Raw genomic sequence first — 19,387 nt, 5'->3', positions numbered from 1 at the left:
TAAGGAAAGTACTAATTTGCTTCAACAGTCCTACTCATATGAACTGGGATGTGGGAAGAGGGTTTTAAGACAGAACTGATCTTTGATAAAGCGGAGAGCTCATTTTTACAGTACAGCACAGGACTGTTTTAAGTGCTAAGATTCTGTGAACTTGTATTTGTCTGGTCTATGACGATAGCCCCTTGATTGGTTTTGGGGCGTGCTGGAGCCCAGGGAGCCGAAGCTTGGCTCAGTGTATTGTGAAACCAGGGGATAGGCTGGGGAGGAGAAACAAGCTGCTTGGTAATTGAGCTTATGCAAGCCCCAAATGTTCCAAAGGGTCAGAAAACTGGAGTGTTCAAAAGCCAAGCTCCGCTTCCTGGCGTGGGCATTTGTGGCTTTGCATTTCAAAAGACATTTCAGCCTTTTGAGATGGGTTGCTGGTAGTTTTTTTTCCTTTCCTTGGAGCCCTCCTAATGCTCTGGAGCTCTTCCTCACTTTTCTTTAGTAAATCCACATTCTCTTTGCTGAAACCAATGACAAGGTAAACAAAATGGATGCACTTGTTAGCTATTTGGGAAAGTGGAGGGACCCTGCAGCCTGAAAGGATGGGAGGGTGGTTTGCGTGACCGAGCCCCCGAAAAGAGCCCCGTGGGGAGTGTTTGGAAGGAGAGTCCAAAGTGGGAGAAAAGTGGGCTGTGGCCTGGATGCCCAATCTCTTTTGAAAGCATCACCGGTTGTCTTTTGTAGGTCTTCCTCTCCCTCTCTACTGGTCCATGTTTACCCAGCACTCAAAGAACACGCCGGCTGCAGTAGTTGGCTCAGAGAATGGAAGGTGACGCAGACAGACCCAGTGCCTGTTTGACGGTAGAAGGCTTGGGATGGGGTCTCCGGTCTTCTGCTGAAGCCAGTGTGCCGGCAGAGTGCAGGGTCCTTGGGTACTGTGTCAGTTACTTTTCTCCTTGATGGATCACATTCCAGACAAGGGGCAACTCAAGGAACGGTGTATTCTGTCCTACACTCTGAGAGTACGGTCCTCCATGGCGGGGAAGGGTTGGTGGCAGGGGTGGCTTTAGCTGAGGCTTTTTGTTCTCATCTGGGTGGATCAGGCGAAAGAGAGAGGGAGGAGAAGGGAGGGAGAGAAGGAAAGGGAGCAGGAGGACCGGAAGTAGGGCATCCTACAGTCAGGCTCCACAACCTTGGGAAGAGCACTGCCAGCTGGAAACCAAGCATAGGCTTGGGGGAAGTGATGGAGTGGGCGGGGTGATGGGAGTGGGCGGGGTGATGGGAGTGGGCGGGGTGATGGGAGCGGGCGGGGTGATGGGAGCGGGCGGGGTGGGCGGGGTGATGGGAGTGGGCGGGGTGGGCGGGGTGATGGGAGTGGGCGGGGTGATGGGAGTGGGCGGGGTGATGGGAGCGGGCGGGGTGATGGGAGTGGGCGGGGTGATGGGAGTGGGCGGGGTGATGGGAGTGGGCGGGGTGATGGGAGTGGGCGGGGTGATGGGAGCGGGCGGGGTGGGCGGGTGGGGTGGGGGTCAGTCGAGTGGGTGAGCAGGAGTGGCAACTGGGGAACAGGACCTGCTTCTGGAAGAAGCCAAAGGCGAGGGAGGCATCCCAGGATCTCAGAAAGTGTTGAGTGACAGCACCCCAGTCCTTAGATGCAGACAGCTTAAATAATCTCTCTCTCCAACTGACAGGCTCTCGACTCAGTCTCAAATAAATTGAAGCTGTCAGAATTTGACTGAAGAAAAAACTGAATGTGGCACCCTGTTTCTTATTCCTCAGCACGTGGCTTGAGCTCTTATTCCTTTATTTGTTTGTTTTATCCATTTATCTTTACTGGCTTGAGAACACACCACACAGTTTGCATGGTTCTTTATTTTTATTTTTTCAGATCTACAAAGGCCAGGACTGCCCTTAAACTTGGTATGCGGGTGAGGATGACCTTGCGCTTGCATCCGTGTCTGCCTCCGCCGTCCTGGGATTTCAGTGGTGCATCTCTGCATTGGGCTGTTTTGGCAAGGGCAGGTGTGTGTGGGTTGGGGGTTTATTAGGAGAAAGACGGTGGGTGTGGCTTCTCCTGGGCGCACACTGCCTCACCTTTGCAGACTTCTCCTTCTTGTACCACCCCATCTGCCTGCTGGCTTGTTTTCACCCTTTCTGGAGTTTTCTGACAGTTTTCATGACTGATGGAGTCATCTGGAATGAATGACTCAGGACGGACTGTTTGCTGGTGATTCACGCCCACACCTCGGATGCTGGTAATTGACCTGCTTCCCTTTACCTCAGACAAGCTGATACCACATAGACAGAGGCTGCGGAAAGATGATGAAGGTTGTCACCCCCAAACAACAGCTCAAAACAATTTCATTTAGTTGTGACCCCTTGGTCTTCTCAGGGCGTTTCCTTTGGCTTCAAGAGAGAGACCCAGTCAATACAATTGCTTTGCAAGGAAAGCCACCCTCGCTGTGATTGATTTTCCAGCTGTGAGAAGTTGTCCCATTTTGCCCTCATCTCTCTGACGAGGGAGGCCCTGCTGGGCCAAGTATGGGCTTCAGCCTGGAGCATCATCGCTGAAATGCAGAGTCCCAGGCCTGGTCCTGTGTATCAGAGGTTGCCTTTCAGCAAGGTCACGGGGTTGCAGCCCTTACTCATGTTTGAGAAACCCTAAGGTGCATGAATTGAATGTGATAAGGTAACGTGTGTGTGTGTGTGTGTGTGTGTGTGTGTGTGTGTGTGTGTGTGTGTGTTAGCCAGGCTGGCCAGCAAACACAAGGCTCTACCATCCCCACCTCTCCAGCAATGTGGTTATAAGCATGCATCACTACACCCATGGCTCCAGGGGTCGAACTTAGGTCCTACTGCTTAAAAACCAGGTACTTCACTGACTGAGCTCTCTCTCCAGCCTGTGGCTGGTGACTTTTAGTGAAATTGGAAGTGAGAATTAGCGAAATGAGCTAATGGGTTCGAGGCAATGCACTAATGGGATCTCCTGTGGATCACGTCCTTGGAAGATCTCCCCAGATGCTTTTGCCAGCTGCTAGGATTATGCCAGGGTTTCTTGATGAAGAGAGAGAAATTGCCTCATGCTGGGAGAGGCAATGAGAAGTAGGGCCTGGGTTGGATTCTCTGCAAACCTTATGGCAGGCTCTGTAGACATTAAGTTTCTTTCCCACCTGGTCCCACTGCCATTTAGTGTCAAATAAACACACAGAGGCTTATATTAATTATAAACTGTTTGGCCAATGGCTTCTTACTGGCTAGCTCTCTCTTAATTATTAACCCATTTCTATTAGCCTATGTATCTCTACTTAGTCTTGGTTTCCAGAGAATGCCCAGGTATCCTATCTTCCTGATAGTTACGTGGTATCTCCCTGGCAGCGATTCTCCAAGTTCCTCTTCCCAGAATTCTCCTGGTTTGGTAGCCTCACCTATACTTCCTGCCTGGCTTTGTCCTGCTTGTCCATTGGCTGGACCAGCTCTATTCATCAGCCAGCAAGAGAAACATATATTCACAGCATACAGAAAGACCTCCCCCATCAAGGCTCTGCACACCATTCTTAATCTATCTGGAGGGATTAAATGGCGGTGCTGTCCTGGAAGGTTCTGGAACCGTGGAGGCGGGACCTAGCTGGAGGAAATGAGTTGTCAGGGTGTGGGCCTGGTACCACTTCCTGCCCTCTCTGCTTCCTGATCTGCTGAGATGTAAAAGAGCATCCTCACACTCCCGCTGCTACAGAGCCCCTCTGTTGCCACAACTCCCCGACAAATATGGAGTTGTTCTGGTTTTGTTTCTATTTGCGATTAAACACCTTGACCTAAGCAGCTTAGGAGAGAAAGGGTTTATTTGTATTATAATTCTGGGTGGCAGCCCGTCATTGTGGGGACGTCAGGGCAGCAATGGCTTGAAGTAGCTAGTCACATCCCATCGGGAGCAGAGAGAGAACGAATGCACGCATGTTTGTGCTCCTCGCGCATTCCCCTCTTTTATACGGCCCATTATCCAAACCTAGGCTATGGTGAGGCCCACTTTTAGACTGGATCTGCCCACGTCAACTAACATGAACAAGGTAACTCCCCACAGACTCCCTGATTTGGACAGTTCTTCCTAGGAGGTTCTAGATCACGTTAAGTGAAAAGCTAATGGTCACAGATTGCAGCCCTAAAACAGAAGCTAAAGTAAATCTCTCCTAAGTTGCTATGAACAAATGGTGACAAGAAGCGACTTGAAAGAGACCCTGGAGTGATGGGGAAACCCACAGGATCAGCTGACCAGAGCTAGAGAGAGATCACTGACTCAGGTCTGACAAATGGGGAACCTGTACAAGACTGAACTAGACTCCTTAATATAGGTGACAACAGTGGGGCTGGGGCAATATCCGAGGCCACTGGCAGTGGGGACAAGACCTAACTCTAATGCACAGACTGACTTAGTGGAACCCATTCTATATGGAGAGATAGCGTGCCCAGCCTAGACACAGGGGTGTGGGGATGGAGAGGGTGCCTTGGTCCTGCCTCACCTAGATGATGGGACAGACTTAGTAGACTTCCTAGGGGAGGCCTTACCCTCTCTGAAGAGCAGATGGGAGAGTGGAGGGAGCAGGAGGAGAAGAGGGGGAACTGGGATTGGAATGTAAAAAATAAATTAATTTTTAAAAACTAAAAAGCAAAGCGACCACGGAGGAATGATGCTTCCTGCCTGTCTCTCTAGTCTATGCTCGGGTAACTTTCCTAGACAGCCCAGACCAACTGGACCAGCATTGTGCTACCCTCTGTGATCTGGGCCTTCCCACATCAATCATCAACTAAGAAAACAGACTTGCCTAGAGGCCCATCTGGTGGGGGAATTTTCTTCACTGAGGTCTTTTCTTTCAAAAATGACCCAACACTCTGGGCACATCCCGGGAGTGGTGGGGGTCACCTTTGAAGTCCGAATCCTTTCCCCAAAGCCTGAATCCGGTGTTCAAAGAGCCACTCATGCATGCATTTTACTGAAGATTTTATGGGGAGAGAGAAAGTTTTCTTTTGTTGCACATACAGAAGCCTCTCTCCTCCCTCTCCCCCTTTCCCAGACAGCCTCTGTGGCCCCCGTGTCCACTCACTGTGTGTCTCAATGCATAGACCCCTGATGTGAGGACTCTAGTCAAGAGATGCGCATTCACTCCTAGAAATGCAGCTCTGCAGACGATGCGGGCAGTGGAAAGGCGGAGGATTTTCGAGGGAGGGCAAGGGGATCTGGCTGAAGTCTTTCGCTGGCTGAGGGTCAAGAATTCTCGCATACCTAATAAAAATTGTTGTGCAGATTACCTTTCTAGAGATAATACTGTCCAAACCTTAGTGTGTCCTCAGTTTCATCAGCACCCAGGGCAGACTGTGTACAGTTCTCTCAGCAACCCTGGGGTCACCGAAGGGGAGGGGAGTGTCCCAACATCCTGGTAATGCTGGCGGCGAGTCCACACCTTAAGTAAACATGTTTCTGTGTGCTCTGTCTTTTAAGTGCTTGTTTGTGGGGCTTGGGGAATCACGCAGGACGTGTACATGATAAGCAAGTCCTCTACCTGAGCTACATCCAGGGGCCCTTTGGCTTGTTTTTAATGAGACAAGGTTTCAGCGTAGCCTATGATAGCCTCATCTTGCAGTAATCTTCCTTCCTCCATCTCCCAGATGCGGGGATCACAGGTATGAGCCACGGTGTTCTACTTCAAATGCTGAACCGTGCTAAAGACCAAGAGCCCACGTGACTTTTGATCTGGGCCTAACTTCTTCCTTAGCTATAAACCTGGAATTCTCTGAGGATGCCACAGACAAGCTGCCCATGGTCAGAGCACATCTTAACTGCCTTAGGACCTTTGTGCTACACAGGACACAGGTGGCCTGTTTGACAGGTTCTCATTTTGCAGCCTCGGCTAGACCCCAGAGACTTCCTGTGTCAGCCTCCCACACCTGCCGCCATGCCTGATTGGGCTGATGACATCGATCCATCTGCACAGCTGGGCGGTCGGTGTGCCTCGGGAGTCACCTTGTTTCCAAAGACAGGTGGGCCAGGCGAGAGCCGGTGCTCATCTCACATTCTCCCATCTCAGCAGAAGCCAAGGGATGCTTTCCGCTGCCTGCAGCAACTCAGGTCCCCTTAGAGGCCCCACTCACCTGAAGCTGGCATTCTTGACTTAAAATGCCACAGAAGAGAATTCCTGTGGTTGAGTCAGTGATGGGAGTTTGTTAAGAAAAGGCTTTTATAAAAAATTTTGATGTGTGTGCGTGTGTGCATTCATGCATGTGTGTGCATGTGTGTGTGTGTGTGTGTGTGTGTGTGTGTGTGAGCATTCTCTGTAGTACCCAAGGAGGCCAGAAGATGGCGTGAGAGTAACACGGACCATTATGAGCTGCCTGACATAGGGACCTGAACTCTGATCTCCTGCAAGAGCATCAAGTGCTCTTATCAGCTGAGCCATCTCCACAGACCTAAGAAAAGGCTTTAATGTACATTTAAACTTGGACAAAAGGGGGAAAAGAGACATGTAAGACAGGGAGGGTAGAATCACATGAGGTGGGCTGGGGCATTTCAAGAGCATGATGCTGGTGCTCCCCCTCTTTGCACTCTTGGTATAAGAGGACAGCAGGTCACAAGTCACCTCGTGTCCTCTACTCTGGTCACTTATTCATACAAATCCGCTCTGCGAGTGCATGAGGCCCATAAGCTAAACAAGGCTGGGGTGCGCGGAGCCCCCCCAGTCTTCTCGCTCACAATGCTCTGGTCTCTGTCTGGACCCCTCCCCATCCTCCCACCATGACTTTGGACTCTGAACAAATAGTATAACTTGTCTCTAAATACTGGGATACTGGTGACTACGAGTGACCAACGCTGACTAGCTTGCTAACATAAAATGTATGATTAATGCTAGCTTCGGGCACAGCTGGATCCTGGCATTCAAAAGCTAGCAACAGGAGTCTCCCTGTCTCCTCGGCCTGCCTTCCTGGAGGATGGATGTTGGCTGTATCCTCAGATGATACAGGTGGGCTCATTCCCACCATCTGGGAGCCCCACAGAGTCTGATGACCAGTGTCCCAGCAGGGAGGGCCTCTCTGGTTTTGCTTTTTAATTTTTATTTTTGACAGTGTTACTCCTCTCCTTTCATCCTGTTCAGTCAGCTATGGGGGCGGAGTCTCCTGTGCTGCCTGGGGTCAAAGCACTGATGCTTTGGACAAGAGGAGGAAGGCTTCGGTAGGTTAGGTATAGCTCGGGCAGGCACCTTGGGGCTGGTGCAGGTGGGCAGGCAGTGGTGGGGTGTCTGTGTCCCCTGGGTTGGCAAGGGATAAGGATGAGTGCTGAAAGCTACCCGTGACATCTGGTTCTGCCATTCCTGAAGACAGCATGCCAATGACAAAACAGTTGATAGAAACGACAGCAACATCACCCGGGGCCCAGAGCTGGGTGGTTTGGTCCCCGCCTCTCCTGAATCCCAGCTCCCAGTTTCCATTATTCAGCACCACTGTTATGTAGGGGTGAGGCAAGCAGCTCCCTTCCGATGAATGGACTCCTTCAGAGTCACTTGTCCCTAAGGACCACCTGTGACATTGCTTTTGTGTTCCCCTGGGACATGGCCACCCCCCCCCCCCCCAAGGACGCAGCCACACTAGGGAGTCAGTGGAACAAACAGGAGTATAAAAAGCAAAGTTGGGGACATGGCAGGGTTCAGGGCACTGTCTGGGGAGCCCACTTTGGCCTGAGCAGCGTGCAATGTCAGCCTCACTCTCCACCCACGTTCAGCGGGAAGCGGTGAAGAAACACAGGCCCGGTGTGATAGGAGCCAACGGACGGCACCGCAGGGAAGAGACATCAGCAGAGCTTTTCTGTATTTAACCGCTCTTCCATGGAAAAAAATGCGCAGCAAAGGGGTATTGAAGTGGCTTACCAGGTAAAGGGGCTTGCTACCAAGCCTCTGGCCCCAGCTCGATTCCCCCCCCCCCCAGACCCACACAGTAGGAGAGAACCAAGTCCTACAAGTTGTCCTCTGACTTCCACACATATGCCATGGTCTCTAGGCAGACAATCTACGCGGTAACTTTTTTTGTTAGCTATGCTGAAATTATCCATCGAGACACTCCAGCCACACACAGGTGAGCGTTCATTTTCCCTTCTTATATCTCCTTCCCTTTGCCTGTCTTTCTACCCAGCCTCAGCCTCACACACGAGCAAGCCCCCAGTCCCCCAAAATAAATGAATAAATACATGAAAATGTAGTAATCGTAATGTTGCGGTGGCACACACCTTTAATTCCAGAGGCGGGCAGATCTCCACGTGTTTGTGGCCACCGCGATGCTCACAGTGGATTACAGGCAGCCAGGCCTACACAGTGAGACGTTGTCTTGATAAATAAATAGACAAGAGAAAAAGGAACACCACTGAGATCGCTTAATGAGCCTTTCTAAATAAGCCACGAGTTGGAGTGCCAGCAACACACTGCCTCCCTCTATGACAAATACGGGGAGAAGTGGGTGATAAAATAGACCATAGCTAGAAGCCGCTGGCCTCTCCCTTGGAGTTCGGCCAATGAGTTGAAGGTTGACATTCTATTCTGAGAGACCCTGGCCACCAGGGGAGGGTGTCCAGAGGGTTGCTCACAACCTGTATTAGATAGAATGAGCACTTAACTTTGCATCAACTGTGTGTCAGCTACTATACAGAGGTTTTTGCAGCACCCGCACCACATGCAACTCCAAGGTATCAGAAAAAGAAAGACAAGACGTCCAGCTGTTTGTACTAAGATAATGCATCTGCTGCCTTTATTGCCAGGAGAATGTGTGTGTGTGTGTGTGTGTGTGTGTGTCTTCATTGCAAGTGCTAAGAGGTCTCTCCCTTGTAGGAGGGAGGAGCTTTATATACAGGTTTACAGCACAGTGGAAAAACTCCAGGTAGAAGAGAGCATGTTTTCCTCCTGCCGAATGTTGATGTCAAGGCCAGGGCAGTAAGCCAGGACTAGAAAACAGGAAGCACTTGGACTGGAAAACAAGTTGCACTTGTAGGCTGACCAGCAACTCACAGAGATCCCATGGGGCTGCGGCCCAACAGGTTTTCACATTTATTTTGCTTTGTTTGTATGTGTGTGTGTGTGTGTGTGTCTGCACGTGTGCGGGTGAACATAGAGACCAGAGGTCAATCCCTGTTGCTGTACCCCAGTCACTGTGAGCTTTGGTTTTTGTGGCAGGGTCTCTCTGCCTCAGGGTTCACTGTTTCAGTCAGACTGGCTGGACGGCAGACCCCAAGGAGCCTCGTGTCCACCTCTCCTCAGCACGGAGATGATAATCACACGCCACCATCTCAGCTTTCTTTTTTTTACTTGGGTTCTGGAAAGTTGAACTCAAGTCCTCAGGCCTGTCTAGCAAATACTTGGCTTCTCTTTTCCTGTGCTGGGCCTGGAATGCAGAGCCTTGTGAGTTATTAGGCACACCCTGCCCTCTCTTCCTTTCTCTTTAAAGCTGGCCTCGAACCATAGCTGCAAAAAGTAGTTATCCAACAAGAGGACTTCAGTGATCATCGTGCAGCAGGTGGGAGACGCAGGACTCAAACACGTGCCTGAGTCTGGGGACCAGAAACTCACAATTTGTGGTTCTCTGCTTGTTGCTCACATTGTTGAATTTTGGGTTCTCTGTTGCTTACAGTGTTCAATTTGGAGTTCTCTTATCAATCAGGACAGCCCTAGTTTATCTCAGAGCCTGGAAGATGAGTTGATAGACAAATTCAGAGGCCAAGTTCCCTGGCAGAAAAGCTTGCAGGGTCTGGGGAGCCTTACTGAGCATCCCAGGTGGCTGAGTACTGTTATGTCTATGTCAAAGTGACACAGCCACATTAGGCCACTGGCCTCTTAAACTAATGGGTCATCTAATCACTCTCTTCCAGGGGCAGTGGCTAAAACTCACACATGTCACCCTGACAGCATGCACAGAACTAGACCCCTGTGTGAGGTAGTCTCCATCTGGCATCACCGTGAAAGGAACAGACGAGAGAAAGGGTCATGCAGTGGATCTCAATCTGGGGGCGATCTTGCCCTCCAGGGGCACTTGGCAGTGTCTGGAGCCATTACTGTCATATGTCATAACTATGGTGCTCCTGGCATCTTGGGAGCAGAGGCCAGAGCTGGTGCTCCACACCCTGCCTTGCACAGGATGCAGAGACGGATACAGCTCCAGACTCTGTGGTGCTGAGACTGAGAAACCCTGGTGGGATGCAGTGCCAAGCTTCCCTGAAGCTGCTCCAAAGAACAACCAGGGTCAATGGTAGCATGCCAGTCACAAGGCTAGATGTCTTGAGGATGCCTCTCCCAGAGATAGATGTGCGTGTGTGTGTGTGTGTGTGTGTGTGTGTGTGTGTGTGAGTGAGTGTGTGTATGAGTGTGTGACTGTGTGTATGAGTGTGTGTGCATGTGTATATGAGTGTGTATGTCTGTGTGTGCATGCGTGTGAGTGTGTGTATAAAGACTAGTGGTCAACCTTGGGTGTCCTCTTCAGTTACTCTCCAGTTTATTTCTTGAGACACTTTAATTTGTAACTTGTCATTTGACTAAATTGGCTGGCTTGTGAGCAGAAATAACTATATACTCACCACAACATGAGAACCCCCAGTAGATTAAATTCTCTTGGCTGCACTTGAATGTGTACTTTGCTTGCTTGAGATAGGATCCCACTATGCAACTCAGACTAAACTGGGATTCAGAACTCTGCCTGCTTCTGCATCCCCAGTGCTGGGATTAGAGCATCCCCAGTGCTGGGATTAGAGCATCCCCAGTGCTGGGATTAAAGCATCCCCAGTGCTGGGATTAGAGCATCCCCAGTGCTGGGATTAGAGCATTAGTCACCTGCTTGATGACCATTTTCTTTTCTTTTTTCAAATTGGTTCTTTGTGGATTTCACATCATGCATTCCGATTCCATCCCTTCCTATCCACCCTCTGCCCTTGTACTCTCCTCCAAAATAAAATAATATTTTAAGATAAAACCCCCCAAAACACAAAATAAAACAAAATCTCATCGTGGAAGCAGTAGTGTGGCAGAGTGAGTCAGGGTACACCCTTTAGTCCACGCATCTCTACTCACAAGTGTTCATCGCACTGACTCATTGGTCTGGTTTGAGGTCTCTGGTTTCTGCTACACTGTTGATACGGGGCCCTCACTGGGACTCCTCTTGGACATCCTCTTGTTGCCTTGTGTCATGGAGATCCTGCAGCTTTGGATCTGCATGTCTGGTCCCTTGACATGCTCCAGCAGTTCATAGATATGGTGAATGTTGGGGTGGGCCAACTCATAACCCTGCTTCTGGGCTGGGTGGTGGCTGCTCAGCCCACCAGCTTACCCTCATTATCACCACCGCCCTGGTGAGCTCTCAGCACTGCCCCTGCCCGCTCACCCAAGGCAGCAGGGGGAGGGGCAGTTCTGCTCTCATGCCCTTGGGTCTAGCTCATCTGCACTCACACCTCCAGGGCCAGCTCTACTATTTTGCCCAGGCGAGCTGCAGGGCGCCTCTCCTGAGTACTGCAGTTGGTGAGGGGCAGGTCCAGTTCTCCTGCCCTAACTCTCTCGGGGCAAGCTCACCTGTGCCCCCACCAACAGGGTCGGCTCTGTTGCGCTTTCCCTGGCAAGGCACAGGGCCTGTTCTCTCAAGCGCTACAGCTGGTGAGGGTTGGGGCCAGCTAGTCCCACTCTCATGACGTCATGGCTAGCTCTCCTGTCTACCTACCGCAGGCTGCCGGGGGCAGGGGAGGGGGAGCACATCTCTCCTTCACCCACTCCACTGGGTGGCAGATGAGTGATGGTGGGCTCAGATCTTCTGTGCCCCTGTCAACAGGGTCAGGTCTACCATGCTGCCTGGGTGAGACGCAGGGCCCAGGTCAGTCTTCTCACTCTCGTGACCCCGGGACCAGCTTTCCTGCCCTTAGTCGGTGGCAAGGGGTGAGGGGGTCATCTCTCTCGTGACCACACCACTGAATGACAGACAGGTAGCGGGGACCCTCTCCCATTCTCACACCTTCAGGGACCAGCTCCTCCACACCCCTGCCAACAGGGTCAGCTCTACTGTACCACTCAGGCGAGGGGCGTGGCCCATTCTCCCAGTGCTGCAGCTGGTGAGGGGCGGGGCCAGTTCTCCCCAGTGCTGAACCAGTGGGGGGAGGGAGGAGGAGGAGGGAGAAGAAGAGGAAGAAGGATCTATTTACTCCCCTGGTATTAAAGGAAATCTGTTGTCTAGTACCTCAGTTACTAGGGTGTGGTAGTCCTTCCCTTCAAGGCTCCTCCTGGATGGCATCCACTAGAAATTGTTGGCTTTAGCTTTGCTTCAACAGATAAATGGAAAAGACTGTAAATGCATGTTAGGGTGAGGCCACAGTCCACCCTCAGTTACTGTGTAAGGTGGCCCCACATGGAAAAGTATACACGTCACTACACACACACACACACAGAGGAGAGAGAGAGAGAGAGAGAGAGAGAGAGAGAGAGAGAGAGAGAGAGAGAGAGAGAGAGAGAGAGAGAGAGAGAGAAGCACCTTCCTTGGTTTGGGCAGCAGACTAGCAGAGTCCTGCCGCGGGTCAATGCTCTGGATGTGGGGAGGCAATGCATCTTCCTACCCTTGTCCAAGCATCCCATAGGCTCCCTCATAAAGATCTGAGATGGACTGTAGAAGGAGATGGGGCCAGCAGCACCCCAACTTCCATGTTGTTTTCCCGAGGAAAAGAAGTCAACGGAAGCTTGCATAGACGCCGGCTTGCTCCTACTGTGCTCCATGGGGCCATGTACAGCTTTGGAAAATTCTACCAAGTAAATAATGTGTTGTGCCCCTTTATCGTAACATATCTTTCTGGAAACTCGAGACGTGCATTAGAACCTTCTTCCATGGGAGGACACACCTTCGATGTCATTCAGGTCTAACCAGCCACCCCTCCAGCTTCCCTGAGGAGGACACTGTGGCTCACACTTAGTTACTTTTCTCATGTTTGTGACCAGATGCCTGACAAAAAGCAACACGAGGGATGGGGTTGTTTTACCCCACGGTTAGAGGTTATAGAGTCCACCATGGTGGGAGAGTCATTGTGGCAGGCGTCTGAGGTAGCTAGCCACTTGTCTTCCACAGTCAGGAAGCAAATAACAGACAGGAGTTGGGGCCGGGCTTCCAAATTACTTCATCCAGCTGGGCCCTAGTTTGAAACACTCAGTGTTAAGATAACCTTCCAGAACAGCAACTACCAACCGGGGGTTCAAGTGTCTAAACACATGAGCCACGGGAGACATTTCACACTGAAACCACAGCAGGGTTGATGAGGGCATGAGGGCTGCAGAGCCCGAGGCAGACTCTCTCTGCCTGCACTTGTTAGCTGAGTTCCCCCAGGAGTCCCTCTAACCTGAGTTTCAGAGATCTCACAGACAGTTGCAGTGTCTGCCTCATAGGCTGTTGTAAGGGTCCGAGCAGTAAGTGTCTAGATAGCTCTTTCTCAGCTCCTGGCAGAGCTCAGCACTCCATGAAGACCCGCACCAGGCTTGTTTGAAAGTCTCCCGTACCCACTTGTCTGAGGATGTGGTTCTCTGACCAGCAGCCAAATCCCGGGGAGTCAGACATAGCAGAATCCTCTCTCAGGACTCCATTAGACCTACAGAAGCAGTGTACACCTGTGGAAGAGGCTGGGTGACTCTTGGGGGGTGCTCTTGTCTGAACATACACCCTAAAACTGATGCTCACAGTGAGAACTAGGACCCATGTGGCTGTGGAAATCCACCGACAGCAACATGTCAACAGATGTCAGCTGCAGATAGGACACACCACGGCTGGACTCACCCCACACCCTCACTGTGCTCTAAAGCATGTGTTCACACCCAAAATGATGCCACTTAAAGGTTTGCTGACAGGCAAAGATGAAACAAGGTGAAAAATGATCCCAAAACAGGAGAAGGTGGGGATTTTTATCCTGTGTAAACAGAGCAAGTGCATTGCCATTCCTGTAGCTGGTCCTATAGTTTCAACTTTCCCTTTTCTGTATTTGCTTCCTGAGTAATTCCTTTTACTTAGTGTTTCAGGTAAAACTGAGAACTGACAGTGGCCACAAGATGGGTGATTTGTCAAACTAAACAGGAGAGTTTTGCGGTTTGACTAAAAGGAGATGAACCAAGAAACGCTACCTTTCTCACTAACGCTACTTTTAAGATTCATTCATTTTTATCTTATGTGTACGGGTCTGTTTTCTGAGTGCGTGCAGTGCCCTCAGAGGTGAGGAGAGAGTGCCGGATCTGGGGCTGGAGCTACAGATGTTTGTGAGCCACCGTGTGAGTGCTCGGCCAAGAGCAGCCATGATCCATCTCCCCAGCCCTCAGTGCCATTTTAATTCCGTGCACTTAGATCCTGTACCGTGTCCATGTGTGGGAGGCGCCGTATGACCCAGGGCCATGGCTGCACCGCAACATCACACGTGCTTAGTGGGCACAGAAGCAGAAGTTTTTATTATCCCCCAGCATCACGATCCAAGCAAGAAACAAATGATGCTTATTATCACGTTAGCAGGAACAATTCAAGCATGGTCCCTTAACCCCATACATTCAAGAACAGGAAAGCACACACAGAGGAGAAGGTGCTAGCTGAACTTGTTTAGGGCAAGAAGGGATCCACAGTTGCCAGCAGCACAGAGTGATATGCACAGCGCCTGTGAATCCTTGCCCTGTGGTGGTGGGAGTGACTGCTTTACTTGACAAGGTACAGATGTTGCCAACAGGGTCACTTGACTTTAACATCATGTCTATCATAAGAAGGAACAGCCAAAACACAGCCACAGTCACAGATAATACAGAGATAGCCTCTTGATAGACACACAGTCACCAGGAGCGGAGAGAGGAGTTTGGGAGTAAGGAAGGAAGGGATTTGGAGGCAGACCCAGCTGCTCAAGCCATCATCAGTGACAGCAAAGTGGTTTCTAGTGAAATGCACACCCTCCTGTAGGCAGAGAAGCAACAGTAGAAAGACAGTTTTGTTTGTTTTTTTTGCAACATCTACCTTAAAATGACCAGGTAGCAAAGTCCAAGGATACAAGGACCTCTCACTGCCCATAGCATTTTGATTTACTAGGTTTTGAAGCTTAGATGGAATGAATGAAACCCCAATAATAGCAACAACCCTGACAATGGCACAGAAAGAAGGGGGTCACATCCCCATGTTACTTTCTTTTTGCAGGGGTAGGGAGAGACTGGGATGGATGCCGGTGCTGGAAGGGAGAAACGAGAACCTTATGCTGTTTTTACACATTGTAGCCACGCAAATGGAAACTCAGTCTCTCTCTGAATGTGTACAAAGCCCTCCACGTAGCAGACAGCCGGAGGTGGTAGCTGTGAGCAGGTTTGCTTGCACTGGTTCTGTTCACCAGAGCCCTCCATCTGGTTGGCTTGAAGCACAGAGTTACTGGTACAAAGCAGACAGGCAGGCAGAGATCACAAGCCCTGGGTGCCCAGCAATGAACACACCAAGTGCAGCCTTCCCTGATTCTTCCAGAGACGGTGTGGAAGATCAGACTTACCCACATGCAGATCCTCACAGAGAGCCCATTCTACTCCATCTGCCCTTTGCGAAGGACCACCAGCTTTGCAAAAAATACAAAAGCCAAGCTCAGTCACGGCCGGCCGCTAACGCTCTTTATGTCTCTTCTGAGTGTTCTTTTTTGTCTCTAAGCTCCTTGGCTGGATACAGAGCACCTCCACCGGTACCCTAGCCCAAGTTCATGCCATTGCAGCCGCAGAGAATCTCCTTGAACGTGTTGCGCAGCTCCAGGCTACGGAAGGCGTAGATAAGGGGGTCAATGACAGAGTTGCACATGATGAGGACCAGGTAGGTGTTGAAATGGGCCGTGTAGCAGATGCAGTAGGGGTTGGTGGGGCAGGTGATGATGAGGACCAGGTGGAGGAAGAAAGGCGCCCAGCAGAAGATGAACACCCCCAGCAGGATGGTGATGGTGACAGCCCCCTTCATGCACGAGTGCTGCTGCGGGGCCACCCCATGAGCCGGGGGCAGCGCAGCGATGCGCTGGACATGCAGCCTGGCAAAGAGGAACATGTGGGTGTAGAGGGTGCCCATGAGGAGCACCATGGCGAGGAACATAGTGATGAGGCACACGATGACCATCTTGCTCTCGGAGTAGATGATGAACATCACACCGCAGATGCCGCAGCAAACCCAGATGGCCACGATCAGGGCGAGGGCCTTCCTCACCGTCATGATGCTGTGGTAGCGGAGGGCGTAGAAGATGGTGACGTACCTGTCCACGGCGATGGCCAGGAGGTTGCAGATGGAGGCCACCAGGGAGATGCAGATCATGGAGTCGAAGATGTTGTCCATGTGCTGGATGAACTGGTCCTCCAAGGTCAGGAAGTCGCTGTTGATGATGGAGATCATGATGGTCTCCAGGGAGTTGGACACGCTCACCAGCATGTCGGCTGCAGCCAGGCTGCAGAGAAAGAAGTACATGGGGGAGTGCAGGTTGCCGTTCCTGACCACAGCCAGGATTACCAGGATGTTTTCCATCAGGCTGACGATGCCCAGCGCCAGGAAGACCTCGGGCTTGATGAAGACCTGTTCGCAGAACTCGCCACTACTGCTGCTCCGGTTGCTGGCAGAGGGGACTGCAGGGTGCTCTGAGAGGTTAGGCAGCATCGGAGAAGCAGAGAACAGGCAGCAGGAAGAGTTCATGGTTCACAGAGGGGTGAGTCCCAGCTGTGGCTCCTGAGGGTCCTGAGCAAACTGCTGGAAAACCCTCTCTTTCTAGGTGTTTCTCTTGTGGATGCTGACCAGTTTAGTTATAGAGACAGAAGGAGAGAGAGAGAGAGAGAGAGAGAGACAGAGAGAGAGAGACAGAGAGAGAGAGACAGAGAGAGAGAAAGAGGGAGAGAGAGAGAGAGAGAGAGAGAGAGAGAGAGAGAGAGAGAGAGAGAGAGAGAGAGAGAGAGTTGGAGACGTTGAAGTTTCCCTGGGTCTCCAACAATCAGTGCAGACTCTGATCAGCCTGCCTCATCCCCTGTCGCTCCGACCCTCTCTCTCTCCTGGGCTCCTCTCACATCCCCACCCGACGCCGGTTGCTACAGTTACAGCTCTACTCATGGCGAGGTAGGGGATGTGGGACTTGAGAGAAGGGAGAGCACTCAGATTTTATGCATCGGAACTCCTACTTCATCGCCAGCGCAGCAAAATGACCACTGAGCAGCTGGCACGGTCTGACTGACAGCAGGTCCAGGCTCTGGGTTCCACTGGGGAGATATGGAAGCAGACTGGCGCCCTCTGTAGGCCGGACTGCTCACCCGCGATCCTGCAGGAATAGTTCTGATCTGGCAGGTAAAGAGGGGGCCACAATCACTCATCCACGAGTGCCTTTGTGGGTTGGTTTGATCTTCTAAAAATAAAATCGCTATGTGTCAGGTCTGCACTGGGTGTAAGGAATACAGAAGCAAGCAAGAGAGGTGCTGGCCCGGCCCCTTTCCCCCTCACCCCAACCAGAGTCTGGGATGGAAAGCAAGAAATCAGAGCAGAGCACAGGCACATTGGCAATGTAGCAGGCTTCACTCAGGAATTCCACAGCTAAGCAAGTAACACAACGATTCGAGTCGCACTGATTTTTGTTTATTTCCAAGAACACACAAAAACCACATCTGCACTAATAGCTCATAAAATGGGCAATGTCGTTTGTCTAAGATACAATGTGCATGCCTTAATTTAAAAACAGCTTATTACTAAAACATATCAACCATTCTTTTCTGCTATGCAAGGGGAGTGTCTTGCTCCAATGTTGATGGCTACTGATTGGCCAGGGTATGATTTCTGAAGCTTGGGTGGGGGGGTTGGTCTCTGCTACTTTCGAAGTGACATCAACATCTGGGCCTGGTTGTGACATAGGTAGGCTGGTGTGAGCAGACATTTTCTGTTTGTGAAGAGTTGAAACGTGCAGATTCATGGCCAAATTTTCTCGGGCGACTATATTTTTTTTGGAGACAGGTTCTTGTGTCTGCCAGGCTGGCTTTGAACTCACAATATGGCCAAGGATAAATGTGAACTTCTGATCCTCCTGCCTTTGTTTCCTGACTGCAGAGGTTTTCGGCACGTGCCACCACACCCTGTGTTTGTGGTTGCTGGAGACTGAACCATGGGCGTGCTAGGCAGGCATACTGAGCCATATCTCCGAGCTTCTCTTTGGCTTTATTTAGAACACATGTAATAGCGATTTAATGCCCAACTCTGCGTGTGCTGCCATGCCCCGAGGCTATCTCCTAGCACGAGGAACATTGGGAATGAATTAACTTAGCAGAGCACTAGTTTCCACACTCCAAAGTGAAGCAGCTTGTCACACTGCATGGGAAACCTAGAGCAAGAAATCCCCCACTCTGCTGTAACCTGCCTACAAACCATCCCCACTGATATATACCTGCACTTATTACTTTAGTTTATTTTGTATCTATAAAAACTTCAGTAAAACATCTACACACTGGAGTCAGTTACTTGGGGCAGGCTGAATCTGTGTTCACCAGCTGTGGTCACTTATATTTGGCTCCAGAATAAACTACCTCTTGCTCCCTTTGAGGTGGGAACTGTGCTTTGTTTTGGCACCAGGAAGCTGAGGAGGGAGTGTTTTGAGTTCAGGTCCTGCTTGAGCTACAGAGTGAGTTCAAGGCTAACCTGGGCAACTTAGTGTGGCCCCCCACATCAAAATTAAAAACTAAAATGAAGCCTGGGGATAGAGCTCAGTGGTAGAGCCCATGCCTAATACGCAAGGAGCCCTGGGGTCAATCTCTGGTGCTCCAAACCAAACAAAACACTGGACACCAATGAATCCGCCGAACTCGATGATTCTTCCTCTCTGCAGGGACTTTTCTCTACGGTATTCCACGCTCTTCAGAGCTTCTTGAAGGTGTGGAGATTAAGGATTCACCAGACACAGTATGAAAGAGTTTTATTGGTGGAAGAGCTTACATAGAAAACAGCAAGTGACTGTTGCGCCATTTCTGCTCCAAGGATGCAACCCTGCTTCCTCGACGCTCTCCGAGATCTCAGTCTCTCCTCACCCCCCCACCCCGCCCCATCCTTTCCCTTTAACTGGTCACTTCCACACCTGTAACCACACCCAAAAGGCGTGGCCACTGTTATAGCTTCTCTTTTTTTACACGGGGATTGCTCCTCTCAGACCCTGCTGCCGACTTGACTGGCTGGGTCTGTCTGGTACAGTATAGCACCGGGTGATGGGCACACGTCAGGGAAGTCTAGGAGCTTGTGAGGCAAAGGGGAGGGACTCTAATGTGGATGGTTGCTCAAAGAACCTTCCTAGACTGAGGAATATAGTAGGTTTTGATTTCTACGAAGAAGTGATTGATACCCAGTGTGCAGGTTGGTGAGGTGGAGGCTGGGGCTG

At 50.9% G+C, this 19,387-nt stretch overlaps 1 protein-coding gene and 1 long non-coding RNA gene across 2 annotated transcripts; one reads left to right on the top strand and one right to left on the bottom strand.

The window, feature by feature from the left end:
* The first annotated feature begins 383 nt into the window (after positions 1–383).
* On the top strand, positions 384–2,424 carry LOC121134558. The gene is made up of 3 exons (XR_005871650.1): positions 384–523; positions 730–814; positions 1,874–2,424. It is a non-coding gene; the product is annotated as an uncharacterized LOC121134558 (long non-coding RNA).
* A 12,002-nt stretch (positions 2,425–14,426) lies between these two features.
* On the bottom strand, positions 14,427–16,867 carry Mc3r (melanocortin 3 receptor). Its single transcript, XM_005074460.4, has one exon. The coding sequence runs from the start codon at positions 16,681–16,683 to the stop codon at positions 15,706–15,708; it is 978 nt and encodes a 325-aa protein (XP_005074517.1). The 5' UTR covers positions 16,684–16,867; the 3' UTR covers positions 14,427–15,705.
* Between the last annotated feature and the right edge of the window lie 2,520 nt (positions 16,868–19,387).

The sequence above is a fragment of the Mesocricetus auratus genome, unplaced genomic scaffold, assembly GCF_017639785.1.
Source record: "Mesocricetus auratus isolate SY011 unplaced genomic scaffold, BCM_Maur_2.0 Super-Scaffold_100028, whole genome shotgun sequence".
Lineage (NCBI taxonomy): Eukaryota > Metazoa > Chordata > Mammalia > Rodentia > Cricetidae > Mesocricetus > Mesocricetus auratus.
This window is presented reverse-complemented; position numbering and strand designations above follow the sequence as displayed.